Below are 18,646 nucleotides of genomic sequence, written 5' to 3'. Positions count from 1 at the left end.
TTGCCCTTTCTCATGATGGCGGCGGCGCTCTCTCTGACAGCTCTGCCCCGCCCCCCGCCCAGCTCTCAGGGCACGCGGGGGGCTCCCATTGGTCCGGAGCGTGGCGGGCGCTGATTGGACCACGTCCCTTCGCTCCTCCGCCTCGACCAACGAGCGCCCGCGGCCGGTGCGCGCGTGGGGCTGACGCGGAAATCTGAATGGAGCTCGCGGGCCGGCGGGGCCGGGGCGGGGCCAGCGCGGCCGCCGCTGCTGAGGGGGCTCGGCTGGGGCGGCCCCGCTCCGCGTCCAGGGGTCCCGCGGCCTCGCCATGGGGCCCGGCCCCTCTCCGCCACCGGGTCCCGCGCCACGACCGACACGCGCGGCCTTGGCCGTGCTGCTCTGTGCCGCCGTGTTGCTGTCGCTGCCTGTGAGCGGCGCCGGCGAGCGGCGGCGCTTAGCATGCTCCACCTGCCGGGGCGTCGTGGACAGGTTTAACCAGGTGGGCCGCGGGGTGCGGGCAGACAGCTCCGCGGTGGGTCTGGGGTTCGCGGGGGCTCCCGGTGGGGTCGAGCAGCGGCGTAGGTGGTTCCGCGCCTGCGGCGCCGAGGGCCATTGCTGGCCCTATAGCTGGGCAGCGCCGGCCGGCTCCGTGCCCAGAGGCCGCGCTACGGGAGCGCCTCCGCCGGAGCCGCGTTCGGGCGGCGCCCGGCCCGGTGATGGGGCAGCGGCGGGTCCCGCTCCGGCAGCGGTCGCGGTGCTGAGGCGGATGGGCGGCAGAGCTCCTTCATCTCTGCCGCCAAAGATGTTTTTGTGTCAAAAGGCTGGCTCCGCTGCAGCGTGTCCAGCTCCATAGGAAGTGCTGGTGGAAAGCTTCGTTCCCAAACATTCACTATTTGTTGCCACTTGCAGCAGCCTTACGTGTGGCAGAGTAAATTGTGCGCCGGCAGCGAGGGCTGCTGCCCCTGGAGAGCGGTGCTTTGTGCTCTCCACACGCGTGTCGACTGCCGCAGGCTCGCCGCGGCACTTGAACCGTGGGGTGTGCTGCCAGGTGTCGTCTGGTGGCATCGGCTGTGACTGGGGACAGCTGTGCTGATCGCCCTCTTGTACGGTTGTGTGCTTAACTTACAACTTGGTGCAGACCGGGCTGTTATCAAAACTGAATGAAGTAGAGGTTCTGTTCCAATGATAACAAATAATAAATTTCCTGAGGACTTGAGGAAGTAGGGTGTAAAGTTTCACATGTGTGGGGCTTTTTTTTTGTAAATAAAGACTGTAACATGGCTTTGTTTATACATTAGGAAAATTTAATCATGTTATCCTATAACATACGCTTTCTCACTTCTCATGTTGTCATTAGCTGTTGCTTTCACTCAGGAATTTGAGCTGCAGCTTGAGAGCTGTACTGTAGTTTATGCACGGCACTTTTCATAATTTCTATATAAGCATTTGTTATTGCCCTTATTTTTTGTTAGAAACAAGCCCTATGTAATTCCTGGTATCTTTTATTTGTAGGGTTTAGCAGACACAGCTAAAAAAAACTTTGGTGGTGGAAACACTGCTTGGGAAGAGAAGACGCTGTCAAAGTACGAGTCCAGGTGAGCTGTCTCAGTACTTTTCATTTAGCTGCTTTTTGTGTTCACTGTGTGTAACTTCACTGTAGCAGTGTTTGTTTGGAACTAAGTATTGAACTTGGCAGCTAAGATTTCTCTTGTCCAGACCTTAAATTCTTAACGATTATAGTGTTATATAACATTGTAATCTAAAGATTATAGTAAAAACTCGATGCCTTATTATTGCCTCTGTTCATCTTGTTTCTGAAAACTACAAAAGTTAATTCTGTTGTTGTTGTCATCTTATTGCAAAGCTGCCATACATTCTCAGTGATTTCTCATGGACATCTCTGCACAGCAAACAAACTCCAGCTCTCTCCTCACCCAGCTAACCCACTCTTTTTGTAGCACTTGTTTTCTTATTGGACACAGCTGTGGCCTGTTAAGGGCAGGCCTGTTCCTAATCTTTGGTGATTGGTACAGCTGCAACTCCTCAGGGGTGAGACTGCCTTCTGCACCATCTTTATTTTCTTACCGTCTGTCCCTCCACATGTTATTAGTTATAGTAGGATTTTTTCTATTTACCTATTCAAGTCATAAAATAATGAATCTAATAATGGTCAATATTTTATTGCTAGCCATAAAGGTACAGAGTACTGAAATACTTGATTTAGAATTGAAGGCGGTATCTTCTCCCTAGAGTTGTCAGTGTTGCACTGCCAAAGAGAAGGCAGATTACTATACATATAGCTGGTTAACCATGGAGAAAAGTAACCTGATACCTTTCTCCTGCATTTCAAATTCATTTTTTAATCTTAGTTGGAGCACTGAGATGTTGCTGTGAGATTCACAGGCTTGTGTTAAATAAAAATACATTAAATTTGTTGTTGAACATTGAAGTACTGCACTTCAATTTTCTGGAAAGCTAAAAATCTATCAAACCTACAATCTAGAAATGTAGTAAATGCAAGCAAGACACAACATTCTTGTGATCATTATTCTGGGTCTGGGTTTCTTTTTTGACCGAAGTAATGTTTATTAGTTCTTTACTCTGATGTTTTGAAACTAATTCATGCCACCCCATAAACTGATGAAATATTCTCACTGAAGTCTGGCTGCTCTGTCAGGTCTTGAGTTGTATTGAACATTTAAATTAAATTTACAGTTTTCCTTCTCTGCTTGTAGTGAAATTCGTCTTGTGGAGATCATAGAGAATCTGTGTGACAGTAGTAACTTTGAATGTAACAACATGGTAGAAGAACATGAAGAGCTGATAGAGAAATGGTGGTTCAAATTGTAAGTATCATTTTCTTGGTGGAGATCTTTGTGTGAATAAATTATCTAAGAGGATGACCTAATAATGTTAACTCTTGTGCCTGAACAATAGCAGTATGGGTAATATATTCATTGTCTTTCAAGAGTTGCCATTGGGTAGAGCTGGTTTCAGGCTAACTTTTAGTATCATGTGCTGCTGTCCTGTGCTCTTGTTGATTTTCAGTTCCAGCAGTGCTGCACCAAAGCATCTACACTTGTTTCTTTTACACTGTCCACTTAGTAGTAGACAGTAGGGTGTCAAGGCAAACTAACATTGGAAAATTTTGAAGTTTAGTTCCTTATGTTTTCCTTTGTCACAAAACTGCAAAGGGCTCTGGTTCTTGTGGGTTTTTTGTTTGCTTGCTTTTTTTTTCCCTGAAACTACAATTTTGTTCCCCTGGCAATCAAAAGAATAGTTGGTGCTAATCAGGGTAGAAGTTGAATCCCTTGCAGATGGTGGAGTAGCAGCTGACTTTTCTACCTGCAATTTAAGCTAGACTGGAATTTGTGTTATAGCTAAGCTTTTTGTATACCAGTCTTAAATATAATTAGTTCATGAATGGCAGTGTAACATTTAGATTTCTTAATGTTTGGGGTTTTTAGTTTAAAATCATATTTCTTCTAAGTATTTTTCACTAATTTAAACTGTCAGCACTCCTAATTAGCTAGAATTCAACAGGGTAAACTGCCATTATAATGTTTCATAACTGGATAAGGCTTTTTGATGCTCTGCTTTCTTCTAAATGACTGCTTTAGCCGTTTACCTAACTATACAGGATTGTATATGTGTTAACACGTAGTGAAGGGAATAGAGTAGAATAGCAGAGCAGGAAATAGAATATTTCAGTTGGAAGGAACCTAAAATGATCACTTAGTCCCACTGCCTGACTGCTTCAGGGCTGTCAGTGAAAAAGTTAAAGCATCTTGTTAAGGTCATTGTGTAACCACTCCTAAAGCACTGATAGGCTTGGGGCCTCCACCACCTCTCTGGGGAACCTGTCCCAGTGTTTGATCACCCCCTTGGTAAAGAAATGTTTCCTGATGTCCAGTCTGAACCTCTCCTGGTGCAGCTGTGAACCTTCCCCTGTGTCCTGTCATCAAACACAGCAGAGATCGGCACCTCCTTCTCCCCTTTCCCTCCTCAGGAAGCTGCAGAGGGCAATGAGGCCACCCCCTCCACCTCCTCCTAGACAAGCACAGAGTCCTTAGGTGCTCCTCATAGGACATGCCTCCCACAAAGGTAAACTATGCAACCCAGAGACTTTAATTGGGCTAAAATTTGCAGAACTTAACTAGAAAATCTGGCATAGTAAACTTCCTAAAATAATAAAAAAACTATTAATAAAATACATTGGGTTTTGGAAAGTGTCTGTATTTAATAGACCATTTGAGTGTATGTAATTGATTGTTTGCCTTCCTTTCTTTAACCTGCAGTATCCAAATGTCATTCAGTTTCTGTGGTAGTTTCCAAAGACAGTTTCTTTACCCATGAATACCTTAGGCATTTTTACAAGTTGTTCCATAGAGGGTGATCAATCACTGGAACAGGTTCCCCACAGCACCAAGCCTGTCAGAGTTCAGGAATCATCTGGAGGGCACTCTTACTCACACAGTCAGTGTAGGAAGTCCTGTGAGGAGCAGGGAGCTGGACTCAATTAATTGGGGCTGTATGCTGGTGCTCAAGTAGCACATAACTAACTTCTTAATTTTAAAAATGTCTTCTAAAATAGTACTCAATCAATGCTAAAAACAGGAGAAATTTTAACCCAGTCATCAAGTAGCCAAGTAGTCTTCTGTATACTTGAGATAAAAATACAGCAAGTATTTATAAGAGAAAGACTTAATTCAGACTGTATAAACTGTATCTAAACCTTCCCTAAAAGTAAGGTGTTTAAAAAAAGATGGGTGTGTGTGTATGAAGAAGAACTGATTTTATTTGTTGCTCTTATTTCATTTTCTTCCTAAATATAATTTATAAAATTTGAGTAGAGCTTGTTAATATTATTGTATTTTAAAAGTGACATTTTCAAATTGGAGGTCTTCTTCTAGAAATTAATTCCTGAAATCTTCAGAAGGATTGGATTTCTAATCTGTCATGTGCAATAGGTTTCTCTCCTGTGTTGTGCTGGGTCAGTTGTGTGAGCTGGCTTTTAAAGAATCTTTGTTCTTTTTGTTTGTGAATGAATATCTTTCATATACAGAAAGAAGAAGTATCCAGATTTGTTTAAGTGGTTTTGCATTGAAACAATAGAAGTTTGCTGCCCTGCTGGAACTTTTGGACCTGATTGTCTCGGTAATTTTTCTTTTGAAAAATTCAGTAGCAGATACAGTTTTTTTACCTGTTTGTTTCAGTCTTTACTGTCACAGACAAACACATGATGTATGATATTTTGCATGAGACATGGGCTGCTGTGTAGTATGTACCTGCTTGCTGCCTCATGGTTGTTTGGCTGCCTTGGGAATATCCTGCCTGAATAAAAGTCTTCTGGGCATGTAGTAATGTACTGAGCTGTCAGGGGTACCAAGATGTGCAGAAACAATCAGTCTGATGCTAATATCCGCACCTGACCCATCCTTAAAGGCTCTCTGAATGAAGTCTGTCATTAAGGTGGCCTTGCAGAATCTGTGTAGACAAGAATCCTTGGCCAGTTTCAGAGTAAAACAACCCAAATGCTGCTGGGGTTTAAATGAACTTGCAACTGAGGATCAGTTAAAAATGCAATGAGAAAAATTGGGTAAAAGTTGGTGGGAGATGAAAGTAAGGTCTTTGCAAAAGTGATGAGAGATATCTTGGCCTCTGAAGCTGGTAAAATTTATAAATCTCTGAAACTTCACACCTTATTAAGAGATTGATTTTGGCCACTTAATATATTGGTAAAAGTTAAGTCTCCATTCCCTATATTGATCTAAACGATAGCTGGTAGATTTTTACAAATGTAATATGAGCCTTCTCAGAGATACAGAAAAAATAAAGATACCAATTTTTTCCAGGAAACTCAGAAAATAAATAAAATTTTGAGCCATGGTCTTTATCCAAAATCAATTTGATAACTGAACTTTCCTGGAGATTGCTTTGAGTTTCCCTTATGCTTGAATATATTATTAAGCATTGCCTTACTGCAAAACTTTTAGTTATTCTCAAGGGTGAAAAAGACTCTTGGAAATTATATCTTACTTTAGTGTGACAATTTAAAATTAATTCTTATTTTATTTTCTGTGAAGAGGGAGGGACTTTGGGTGCTTGTGTCTGAGAGTAGAAAGTTATTTCCTTAAACATCTGATTTAAAAATACCTTTGATCCTTTTTTAGCTTGTCGCGGTGGATCAGAAAGACCTTGCCATGGAAATGGCCACTGTGATGGCGATGGTACCCGAGGTGGGGATGGCTCATGCAGCTGTAAGAAGGAGTACACAGGACAGTTTTGTTTGGACTGTTCTAGTGGTTACTTCAGCTCCTTGAGAAACGAGACGCATTCTGTTTGTACAGGTAACGAAGTCTTAACACATGCTTAAATCTTTGTGTTACTGCTTCAGTTTTTGCAAGCAAAACTAGAAACATTTGAAACTAACAAATGCAGAAACAAAACACAATTTGGCCAGCTTTAAGCATAAAAGACTTTTTTGCTTTGACAGTCACTTTAGTGACAATTCTAAGATTTTGTCAAGTCATCTTTCCACACTGCCTTTGATTTTTAAATTGTTTTTTTCTGCTTTAAGAAGAATTTATAAATATCTCTGCTTCTCTGCTTCCAAAGTACTGCTGAAATTTTGAGCTGAAATTACTACATACTGGAGTGCTTTAAAAGCTAGATTTTCCTCATGTCTCAGATAAGCTTAAATGGAATAAATGGAAACAGTTGATCTGTACTGCAGACTACTTAGATTCCAGTTAGATATGCCTAAGTTTAGTTTTGAAACAAAGTCAGATCATAGGAATAAAATTATGTATTGGTCAGATTTTCAATTCTTCTTAGACCCTTGATGAGATTCTGCAACAGCTGCCTCCTGACCCTGGGGTCTAATAAGATTATTTTTATATAGTCTATATTGTTGGGGTTTTTTGGTTTTCTTAATCTGGTTGTGTAGTAATTCTTCTCTATGATTTGTATTAGATGAGAATATATAACATACAAATGTTACATAGGTATATTATATATATGTATACAATATGCAGCTGGATTTCTAGTATAGTTCCATCTGAATTCTTCAAAATTAAATCACTTCACACATTGCTCTCATAGCTAGTTGCAAATATAAGTTGTGTGAGGATTCATTTGGTGGAGAAGTTCAGAGTTTGATGTTTAAACTCATGTCCCAACCTTGAGGGGCTGAGCTAAGTTTGCCTTTCTGATCTCCTTTTTCCAAATATTTTCGAAATTGGACCTGCCACTTCTAGTCACTAGAATTTCATGGCAGTGTTTTCAGTGGTGCAAATAACTGTAATTGCTAGGTTTGGTTTCCAGTGGTCTTTTGGGATTTGGCAGTTGTTTTGGTGAGATAGCTGCATGTTTCTAAATTAAATCTTGATCTTATGGAGGTATACTGCCTGTGAACGGGAGTTTCAAGCTCCTAAAAAATGATGGCTTCCACTGAATCCTAAATAAAGTTTTCTGTGAGAGTTTGTGTGCCCAAACTTGTCTTGGGATCTCAACAAAACTCAGGTTGAAGTTTTCTCCTCTCAGCCTGCCATGCTGCCTGTAAGACTTGTACTGGTTCAAGTAACAAGGACTGCCAAGATTGTAAAGAAGGCTGGATTAAAAATGAAGATGGAGCTTGTGTGGGTGAGTAATGCTTGGCAGACTTCAAACAGGTTTTGTAGTAACACTGGCTAGTAAGATTAGATGGCATCACGTCCAAGTTTTATTGTATTTTATGGAAATGAGCTGTCAGTTTAGATTTCTACAGTTTTATTAGTCTCTCTCTTCCTCACTTATTTCATATTGCAGGAAAGCAGTATTTTCTCACCAGTGATTGCCTGGTGATGATAGTTACCTTTATCATACTGTTCTGCATGTCTTTTTAGTTTAATGGGATTCATAGAGCAGCAAGTGGGGTGTTTCTTTTCAGACCTGAGTTTTCTTGGTGTTTATTTGTATGCTAAACAATATCCTGCTTCTGACTTAAGCTCTTTTGTCAATTAGTAGAAGATTCATATAGACTTTATTACATATTTTGTACTAATTGCACATTTACCTTCACATAACTGTCATAAATGCTCAACCCTAATAGAGTTGAAACACTTCACTAAAAGCCATGCATGCTGACTTTTCCTGTTGTTGGACAGAAATACCAGGAGACATCAAGATCAGTGGTTCTGTTAATTTCTTACCTGTTTCTGTCTTAGCAATTAAGTTGGGTTATGAGGAGATAAGTGTGAAATACTTCAGGAAAAATTCAAACACTAAAAATACTCCCAATGCAGGAATGCACTAGGGGAGAGTAGCATGTTTAAGTGGTTAAATTTGACCCTTTAAAGAACTCTAACATAATGCCCGGAAACAGTGTCTTAGAAATTATGTGAACACTGCTTCCTTTTCAAAGTTCCAGTGAGAGCTGGTTTTAAATTACAGCTCTTGCAATACCTGCTTAGGCAACTACTGAGCACTCCCAGGGCAGTTTTAAGATGCTCTGGTACTGTCTTCTGTACAGCTGAGGTTTTTACAGATAGTTATTGCCACTAATGAACTATTAATCAATTGAGTAATCAGTAGGAATGATGGGTGCAGCAACAGGAGGAGAGTGACAGCAATGACAGGAAGAGAGGGACTAAAATAGCCTTTCTGTGTTTGAATTTTTTAATGAAATACTGTTGCACCCTTTCCTCAAAATCATAAGGCTTGCATGTTTTAACTCTGCAGTAGAATTGGTTTTCAGCTTGACTGGTCCTAATCATAACTTGGTTTGTTCCAGTTTGCTTTCTGTAGAATACTAAGAGGTGCATGTATGTGCAATAGTACACATTTTTTAGTCATATAAAAAGCTCTGTAACTTGGTAGTGTAGGAGTACAGAAGAAAATAGTGTTCCAGAACAATAGTGTGTCTGCTTGTTTGTTATGATATCTGCATAAATGCATGACTTGAAAATGGCAGGGATTGCAGGTATCCTGAAAGTTTATTTAATTTGACCTCTTGAATTTCTGATACATCTCTTATTGTCATCACAAAGTGTATGAGGATCAGTTTAGATTTTCTAATACAGGTTTAAGCTGAACAAAACTGTGTCTGTTACCATGCTAGTTCTGTGTTTCCCATGTTGCACCTGACCCCAAACTCATTGCAACAACTATTCTCAGTGCAGTCAGTTTATAGCATTCAAGTATTAATCTGTCTATTTAATCATAACTATTATTTTAGGTAACCTGTCACCTTTTATCTTTCAGATTTAGATGAATGTGTTGCTTCTCCTTGCAAAGATCACCAATATTGTTTGAACACAGATGGATCTTTCTCATGCAAAGGTTTCTTTTCAATCTTCTGTTGTATTTTACTGTCTAGAATCCTAAACTAATGCTAGAGGTAATGCTTAGAAAGTGCTTGATAGGTATTTGGTACAGTGTGGTCTGATCCTCACTGGGCATGGGATGAGGCTTTAGACCTATTGTATGAGCAAATAAAGAGATTTCTGGTTATTTCTGCTTGGCTTTTGTGAGACCCTCCAGCTCTGGGGCCTCCAGGGTAAGGCAGGCATGGACCTGCCTGAGTGGGTGCAGAGGACAGCTGTGAAAGTCTTGATCAAGAGGGTCACCTTCCCAGTGAGGACAGGCTGAGAGAGCTGGCATTGTCCATTCTGAACAAGAGAAGGCTCCAGAGCCTTTCAGTACCTAAAGAGTTCTACAACAAAGGTGGAGAAGGACTTTTTACGAGGGCATGTAGTGGGCAAGACAAGGGGGAATGTATTCAAGCTGAAATAGATTAGATTATATATTAGGAAGAAAATCTTTACCGTGAGGGTATTGAGGCACTGAACCTGAGAAGTTATGAATGCCCTGTCCCTGAATGTGTTCAAAGACCAGTTGGATGGAACCCTGATCTACCTGGTGTAGTGAAAGGTGTCCAACCTGTGGCAGGGGGTTTGGAACTAGATGATCTTTAAGGTCAACATCCAGCCCAAGCCATTCTATGATTCCTTGTGTGGGTAAGCTGTCTGACTTTAGGGTGGTATTTTAAACCCCAGATAGACAATTTTTTTAATGCATAAAATATTTTATCTTTAGCATGTGATGCCAGCTGTGTAGGTTGCACAGGAGAAGGTTCTGAAAAATGTAAGACCTGCGCATCTGGATACGCGAAGGAAGATGAGAAGTGTACAGGTTGGTGGATTTAGCAGTACCTGGTAAAACGCTGGTCAGCTCACTCATGGTTAGCCATGCTGAGGAGCTCATGGGTGCATTCACATTTGTGTGCTTCAGCTTTCATGCCTGTCAAAGTGAGCCCAGTCATTCTGATATTAGCTGCAAAGACATTCTCAATAAATTACTTTATATTACTGAGCTGATATGCTTGACAGGACATAAAGTGAATCACTGGTATGAAGGAACAAGGTATTTTATAGTAACTTCAGGAAACAGCTACATGAGTCTTTGTCAGTTACTTACCATTTCATCAGATCTGTGTTTCTATTCATTTTGTAGCAGAAAGGCAGGCATTGTGATAATCCATCAATGTCCAAGTTCAAATTATATTCATTCTTAGTGAATTAAAATGTGAAATTAGACTTCCTCTGTGGAAAAGCACAAGACATATGCATAATCTGAAGTAGCTATTAACTGTGATGGTGTAGTGTTTACAAGCTCTGTTCCCTTTAGCTATACTTTGATGGCATAAATAGAAAATGACTGTGGGGGAAATGTTCAGTAGGTTCAGACAAATTGCCTAATTGTGACAAACATAACTACTTAATACATTTCTCTGTACAGGGACTTGGAAAACATTATAAAACAGCAGTACTGGGTGTTATCTGAATAACTTTGAAACAGTCCAAATATTAACAATTAGATTATTTTAACAGATGTTACATTTGTTGCAGCAGCATTCTGCTCCTCAGTGTTTTTCATATTTGAATAGAGTTTGGTTTATATGACTGAGCACAAATAAGGTTTATAACAAAATAACAGCAGTGGACTCTTTCTTTCCCTGTGCTGTCTCTAGATATAGATGAATGTAGCCTTCCTGAAAAGGTCTGCACAGAAGAGAATCAAGATTGTGTTAATACGTCAGGTAGTTACAAGTGTGTATGTTCAGAAGGGTTTGAAGATAAGGATGGAACATGTGTTCAAACTGTAAAATCAGGTAAGTAGCTTTTCAGTGACAATTTAAAAAAATATGCCGTATCAACAGCTTGAAGTTTTGTATAAGTCTAAGGATCTAGTTACTTGTAAATCCCTCTATATTATTTCTCATCTTCACACAGCTGTGGTCTGTATCAATAGTTTATAGTGCAGGCCACACTCTGATGTGTGTTTTTTGCCTAAAGATAGTTTGTTTTTAAACATTCTGTTCTTGTGTTGCTACATTTTTGCTCAAGTCAAGGTTATGTTTTTAAGTCACTTAAGAGTTTGGCTTTGTTACATAAAATGAGGTAGCAAATTTCTGATGTCATAAAAATGAATATGTCCTCCCCACTTCTTTCCTTTATCATTAATTATAGTGACTTAAGGGTTTATCTGATTGCATGCAATCTTCAATTCATTGAAATCTCTGAAAATTACAAATTGAAAAAAGAATTACAAATTCTTTTTGCTGGATAAAAATGCTGAATTTGTTTATTTTGTGATCATGTAAATGCCAGAGCTGGTGTTAAGAGGAAAATGGGGAAGACATTCATCTGTCAGTCATAGGGAACTGTTCAGCTTCACTTAAATTATAACTTTGTCAAAAAAAATTAAACTATCATTTTTTCTAGGATGTGTTGAGCCATATGGACAGAACTACATACATTAAATGTTCCATTACTCCATCTAGGCCTCTTTTACAATTCCAAAGAGAAAGATGAGATTATTTTGCAGGAGTGGTAGGGGAATAGATGAGAGACACCTAATTTCATACTTTTTCTTTCTACTTCTTAGCTTCTTTGGGTGTTTTTTTTACCCCCCCATTTCCATCCCCAAGGCTGATTTTTCATCTTGTACTAAAAAGGTGTAATGATGGATGTTGTATTGCTGCTCAAGGCCACTCAGTTCATTCCTTTTACTCTCAGTGCTCACCATTATAAGTTTTTTAGAATCTTCTCTAATATAGATGTGCAGGGTATAAGTTACCTTTGTTAATGTGGTCTGACATTTTTAAACTAAAAGTAAAATAAAAGGTAGACAAATTGACTTAGGTTTTTTTGTTTAGATAATGCTTTTCCCAATATAATAAAATTGCTCTGCTTTTTTAAAAGTTTTTTTAACATTTGAACTGAGCAGTTTGTAGTATAAAAACAATTTTGAATAAGACTTGCCCTACTTTTTCAAATACCAAAACTGCTCTTGACAGGTTGTGTGGAAAGGAGGAAATTCACTGTGAATAGCTGAAAACAAAAGCCTAGAAGTGCCTGTGCTGATTTTTTTTTTCCCTTCCACTAATAGTATAATACCAATTTATTTGAAAATTTTTGTTTTCATATAGTAAAAAAAAAATACAGGCTTAGGTTAGGAGAATGGTGCAAATAGGTGTTATATATATATGACTTAATTGCTTCTCTGGTCTTGATAAATATGTTAATTTGGGTTTCTATTTTTAAAAAATCCTAATTTCCAAAATTAGAATTAAAAATATATAATTAATTATACATGTATAATTGATAGTAGATCTGTAGATTCTAACTGTGCTATTTAACTTCACAGGAGAGGAAGTAGAGAGTGAAACAGCTGAGCCTTCACATACTGAACACGTTGACTTATGATCTGCATTCAGAACCAAAAGACATTCCTATCTGAAGTTTTAAATTATTGGACTAAGCCTCTGCTAGCTGACATACTGTGGAAGTGGTATGAAATACACAGGTTGCCATTAAGACTTTTTTTGTAAATGGTGACAACCTGCTCTTTAAGCTGCATTTCTTTATTCTTAAATCCCACTTTTTATATCATTTTTCAAAAACAACACTCTAGATGTGTTAGTATAAAATTTGACTGAACATAACACTGTACCCAGCAACTGTAAACAACTTGCAGGCTTCTCATTCTAGTGCCTACTGAAAACTGTTATCTGCTGGAAGAATTTAGTTGCACTTCATAATTTAAGGAAAATTTAGACTGAAGTTTGTTGTTTCTAATCATGAGAAATATTTCTGTAATTGAAATACAACTTTTGGAAATTGTCAAAGGGAATCTCTATGGGGGGGAGGGAAGCACTGTTCCCTTAAACAAAATAGAATGCCTAATATTGCATTCAATAAAAGTGTATTTTGTTGGAATGTGCCTTAAAATTTTTAAGATGTTAATACCTTGATGTGTTGTCATGCCTATTTTTCTTTTAAGTCAGTGAAAAAACACCAAAACCACAAAAGCAACCCAAGCAGCCCCCAGAAAAACAAAACTACTGAACTGTGTAAACCATATTTCAGTTCAGCACTGAATTCAAACAATTGTATTGGAATATACATGAAATAAAAACCCCAACCCAACAACACCCTTTCTCCCACACACACTTTCCTCTAAAGGAAGAATTATGTCAACTTTTCAAAGGCAGGTAAACAGGTCTTTCTGACAGATATTTGCATCAACTATGTAAACTAGTTTAGAAAGTGATGAAAAATGGGTTTGGCTAACACATGCCTGCAATAGCTCATAGTTATTATGTGAGTGCTGTCTGGGATTGATGAATTCAGGACTTTGACTACAACCTACTGCTGTGTGTAATAGCTTCCTGTCTGCTGCAGAGCAAGCATACTACAATAAATTTTTCATCTTGTCTCTTGTGCCATTTCAGAGGGAAAGCTTATAAGCATAGCATAGACACAACTTACTATGTGTTGTCTCTAAGCCTAAAGGCAAGTATAAGAGCTAAAATGGATATATCCTGTAGGACTGTTTTTATTTACAGTTGTAACTAAAATAAGGACCATCCATGAACAGTCTCTGGTGGAAGTGAGTAAAATTTAGAATACATTGTGGTGGTAGATACAAGGGGTTGTAGAATACAGCTAAGAAGAGCACAGTTTAGGCTTGACTATGCAGAGGTTACAAACTCTGAGGTAAGGGGACATAAAAAGGCTATGAATAGCATTGACCTACTCTGTTGAGCAGTAAAGGTCAGACATCTTCTATATACTTCTGAGGACTTGTTCAAGCTGAGTCTCAGTTCAGTTTGTGAACAGTGCATGGAGGATTTGTGTGTGTGATAGATAGATTCACCTAGGTGAATATTGTACAAAATCCAATTCTGTTAGGTTCCTAGGTTAAAAGCTGTCTAAGCTGATCTTGTGCATGGTAGTTTAAATACCTAGTGGTATTAAAGTATCTGTAACAGTTTTCTTTAACTGTTTTGTCTAGATGTTTCTTAACTTGCCAGTCAGAGTATGAAATCTTCAGTGCTTTCTCAGCTGTAATTGTCTAAGATGGGCCTATTTGCTACAAAATCTTGCAAGTTGAAGGGTAGGCATTGTATTTAATGAGTACTAAATCAAAGGAAGGAAAAATAGGCAGTTTGGGAAGCACATGGAATACAACTCAAGGATCTTTAGGGAGTTTTAGTACAGATGTAGCCAGTTACAGTAGTATTAGGCCCTAAGGATCCTGCAGGAGTGTAGCTTCTCTGTGTTACTCACTCACATTTAACTCCCAGGTGTTGCAGGTTGTGCTATGAATGGTCGTTAATCATAACAGGAAATGTTGCTTTAGAAACTACCATCAGCTCATACTCAAGGGAATTGTCTGTCCAATGCAAACTCTTCTATTGGTGTTCCAAGCCTGAAATAATGCTTCCCTATGAAGAAGAATTTGCTACTCTTAAATACCTTTCAACTTACTTGGGGCTCTGGGGATACCTGATGAGGTTCTTAACTACATTGTGGAAGCATTTGCTTCCTGCCTGCCAAAGCTTTGGATAGAAAGCCTTAACTAAATTGTCTTAGTTAAGCCCAACTGAGATGAACTGATAAAAACTAAAAATTTCAAGATTTTGTTTTTCTGTGGTGATAAAGAGGAGAAATTCTTGCTTGCCTGACCTGCAAAAGTAATGAGTAGTCTGATACAACCAGACTGTTTTTCAGTTCTGGAGAAAAATGCTTGCAGCTTTCCATTACCACAGCAGAACCATCAATCAGAGTGGTGTTCCCTACAAAACATACAGTCAGGCAGTTGTCAGTTCAAGAGTCAAACAATGACATTTGCAACTTCCAAAGCACCAAGAATGTGAAAATCACCAAATCATACTTCTAGTTCTTGGTGTATATGGCACTATGTGGATATATGGAGACAATTCTCACTGATGATCAGGGTACACCCTGCCCTTCAGGTTACTTTCAGACCATCCTTAATACTGCACAAAGTCAGGCACACAAATAATTCAAATTTGCCTTAACGAGTGACCAACTGAAAAAAATGTGTCGAGAGAAAAATAAACAACAAAACATCCAGCAACAACAACAACAAAAAAAGACTTAATAAATCCAAGAAGTTTTGGATCACATGTAGAAATAATATGGAGGACAGTTGTCCATAATGGTCCTAGCTGACCTCCTGATACCCCTCCCTGCCCTCTGTCTACCACACTGCTATGGATTGTTGCCTAAGACTGTATTTTATCTGCTCTGAAAGGAATCTAATGAGATTATTCAAAGCAACTGCCTGTGCTTTTCTTTTCCCCTTTCCATGCATCAAAATGGAATTTTTCTCATCCCTTTCAGCAGCTTCACACCTTGTCTAATTTCATGGTTTCATTTGCTGCAGGCATACCTATAGCTGCCCTTAATACTCTTCAAGTTCCTTGCTGGTTCTTCTCCAAGCAGACTTTGACTTTCTTGATTCCTTCTGGGTCACTTGCCACGGTTTCCACCTTGTATGTTCCTTTCTATGGCTTTAGGCAGGAGCTCATTGTTCATTCTTGTCAGCTTCCTGCCACCTTTGCTTGATTTCCCACACATCAGGATCATGGAAAGTGATCACTGAAAATCAGCCAACTGCCTTGGACTCTTCTGTCTAGGGCTGTCTGCCTTAGCTTTTCTCTCATACTGATGCCTGAACTGCCCATGTCTACCATTCTGATATCAAGGGTTATGGTAAAGCACTCCTGCTACTGCTTGGAAGGCAAAATAGTACTTGATTACATTTCTTGATCTACTGCTGAGGTAAAAATGTTGTCTCTCTACTTAGTGGTGCTTTTTTGTTGAACCCAGCCCTTCTTATTGAGTATTAGTCAGTGGGGTCACTGTAGGCTCTTTGGGACTAAGGGTTATCTTTTTTTATGTTGAGATATGCCCTATCTTGTCCCCCAGTTTGCATCACAGCATTTGATGTGTAGGATTCACATCTAGCATTGCATCCACCAGTGCAGAAACTGCATGAGCAGTAGCTGGAAAGTTGTGCAGCTAGAAAAATGTGTTTCTGTTTCTGAGTTCTGTATTCACAGTGCACAGAAAAACCAAAAGGAAAAAAAAAAAAAAAAAAGAAAACAGTTTGATCTTTAAATACTTATTGGGGCTGCTATGTCAGTGTCTTTAAGCATATTGAAAAATTATGGATACTTTGGTGGTGGTGCTTCATGTTTTGCAAATTGTGATGTCTGCATAGTGTATGATTTTGGTAGATTGTGTATTTCGTAACTTCATAAATCCTTCTGTATCTCTGGAGGAGTTTTGATAGATATCATACTTCGACTAGACAAATTTATCTTCTTGAGGAAAAAGAAAAAGTTCCTTAAATAAAATCAGTTCTGGTTCAAACTAGTTTTTTCAGTGGCTTCTAGGAATTTGGTCCAGTTCTTTTTATTCTTTCCCATGCTGCATACCTGTAAGAAATTCTCTGTAAATAGAAACCAAACAAACATTGATTTTCTTTAGTATTTCTTAGTTAAAAAAAAAATTATTTATTTTTGTTTTTTTAATGATATGGAGGAAGATGGAATACATACTTTAAAACTAAGAAATAAAGTGTCCTACTTATTTGGGGAAGGGGACGTTGGTTTGGTTTGGTTTGGATTTTTGTTCTTTGAGTTGTTTTTGTTTTGTTTTGTTATTTGTTTCTTTCTTCATATATAAAAATGGCTGCCCAAAAAAGGGGTATGTGAATCAATTAGTCAGTATTCTAACAAGCAAGACCTTGTGGGTCATCTTGCTCTTCCCTCGCCAGTGTGGAATTATTCTCTCTGTGCCATTTGGAAATGCAGTATCTAATTAAAAATTTGCTGAGGTAATGTATTTTCTATCATTCCACATTATTTTATCTATCAGAATATATTATCATTTGATAGTAATTATTTTTAATTACTAGCACAGTAAAGAAGAACTCTTCCACATGCAGCTGTGATTATGCCTCATTTGTTTGAGGTAATGCAGAGACACAAAGGATAGTCCTTTGCAAAAGGTGGAAGAGGAACCTGTTCAGGGAACTGAGACTCATCTTTGACTTTTAGCATAAAAAACATGCAGTCTTTTAGTTGTTTTTCAAGGGTTTTTTTGTTTGTTTTGTTTCTGGAATAAGCAGTGTCACATTTTTAAGCACTAAAGCAAAGAAGATCAGAAACTACCACCAGAAAGGGATGGTGAGGTATCCACCTTCAGTTACAATCTCTTGGAGCTCTTTAATAATGGGGCCAAGAGCCTTGACTGAAGCAGCAGCCTCTTAGTATTTAGGTTAGGAAATAAAGAATTGTCTCTACTCCCGTTTTTCATTTACTCATCTTACATTGAAATGCTTATGTTCATAAAGAAACACTTTCATAGGAAGGTATATATAGACTTGTGTTCCATAGATAAACAACTGCCAGTTGAAGTACTTCATAGCTTTTAAATTTATTTTCATTATGCATCATAAGATATGCAGCAATTAAAATAAATTCTTCCTGCCTGATGTCAACTTTTGCAACAAGAAATTTTATTGCAGTGTGGCTTGTAGAAACTGGATAAACTCTTCCCATGAGCTTGCAAGAGAGAAAAGATGAATCATTAAGACACAAGCTGTTGTGTCTTTTAGGACATAATTCTGTTATCAATTAATTGCACACTGTTCATGTTCAAAACAGAGTGTCCCTAGAATAAGTTTTGGTTTAGGCTAAAGCTTTTCACACAGATGGCACTTTACAGGCTCTTTAACGAGACAGTCATTCTAATGGGACAGTTCTGGAATTCCAGTTGTTTGGGAAAGAGCTCTGTGGCCTGTGGTGCAGTGTTGCTTCAGGCATTCCCTTTGTAGGTGATAAATGCTACAGCACGGCTGTTTGTCCCATGCAGAGATGCACAGCTGTGCTGCTCAGAGAAAGGAGTTTCTCTCTGCCATGCCGTTTCAGTATGTTGTGCTGCAGATTTTCACAATTTCAGTGTTAAGCCAGCAGAGGGTACTCTTAAGCTTCCCAGAATAGGTTACATGGGATGGCTCAGGAGGTTCCTGCCTCAGAGTTACTGTACTGAGGTGAGGGGCTGAAAATGTGAGCCCTTAATTATATGGGCCTCGTTGTACTTAAGTAAAAGTGTTGAATAGGCCACATATTTGCCGAATAAACCTACACTGCTGCTTTTCCAAAAGCACAGCAAACCAAGATCTTGTCAGTATAATACAATCTTAAAAACGGGGAAATTCAGGCTTGAAGGTACTCCAGGTTGTTTCTCATCCAAACAAGTGCTGAGGCAGGGTTGCTGCGAGAGCTGAGTAGTTTCCTCACCCA

General features: G+C 39.1%; 1 protein-coding gene across 1 annotated transcript; it reads left to right on the top strand.

Annotated features, from left to right (window-relative positions):
* Window positions 1–264: 264 nt before the first annotated feature.
* Window positions 265–13,241, top strand: CRELD2 (cysteine rich with EGF like domains 2). Its single transcript, XM_058023513.1, has 10 exons — window positions 265–478; window positions 1,492–1,574; window positions 2,715–2,825; window positions 5,045–5,136; window positions 6,153–6,329; window positions 7,525–7,623; window positions 9,223–9,300; window positions 10,057–10,152; window positions 10,991–11,131; window positions 12,670–13,241. Exons 1-10 carry the CDS (start codon window positions 308–310, stop codon window positions 12,726–12,728), a joined length of 1,107 nt encoding a protein of 368 aa, XP_057879496.1. The 5' UTR covers window positions 265–307; the 3' UTR covers window positions 12,729–13,241.
* The last annotated feature ends 5,405 nt before the right edge of the window (window positions 13,242–18,646 follow it).

This window comes from Melospiza georgiana, chromosome 4, assembly GCF_028018845.1.
Source record: "Melospiza georgiana isolate bMelGeo1 chromosome 4, bMelGeo1.pri, whole genome shotgun sequence".
In the NCBI taxonomy this organism is placed as follows: Eukaryota; Metazoa; Chordata; class Aves; order Passeriformes; family Passerellidae; genus Melospiza; species Melospiza georgiana.
The sequence above is the reverse complement of the archived record's forward strand: the minus strand, read 5'-3'. Positions and strand labels throughout refer to the sequence as shown.

Bases quoted from the DNA above. Each gene is read 5' to 3' on its own strand.
- CRELD2 (XM_058023513.1), top strand. From the start codon at position 308: ATGGGGCCCGGCCCCTCTCCGCCACCGGGTCCCGCGCCACGACCGACA. The intron at 2,826-5,044 runs GTAAGTATCATT...TTTCATATACAG, and splicing joins GAGAAATGGTGGTTCAAATT to AAAGAAGAAGTATCCAGATT. The intron at 7,624-9,222 runs GTGAGTAATGCT...TTTATCTTTCAG, and splicing joins TGAAGATGGAGCTTGTGTGG to ATTTAGATGAATGTGTTGCT.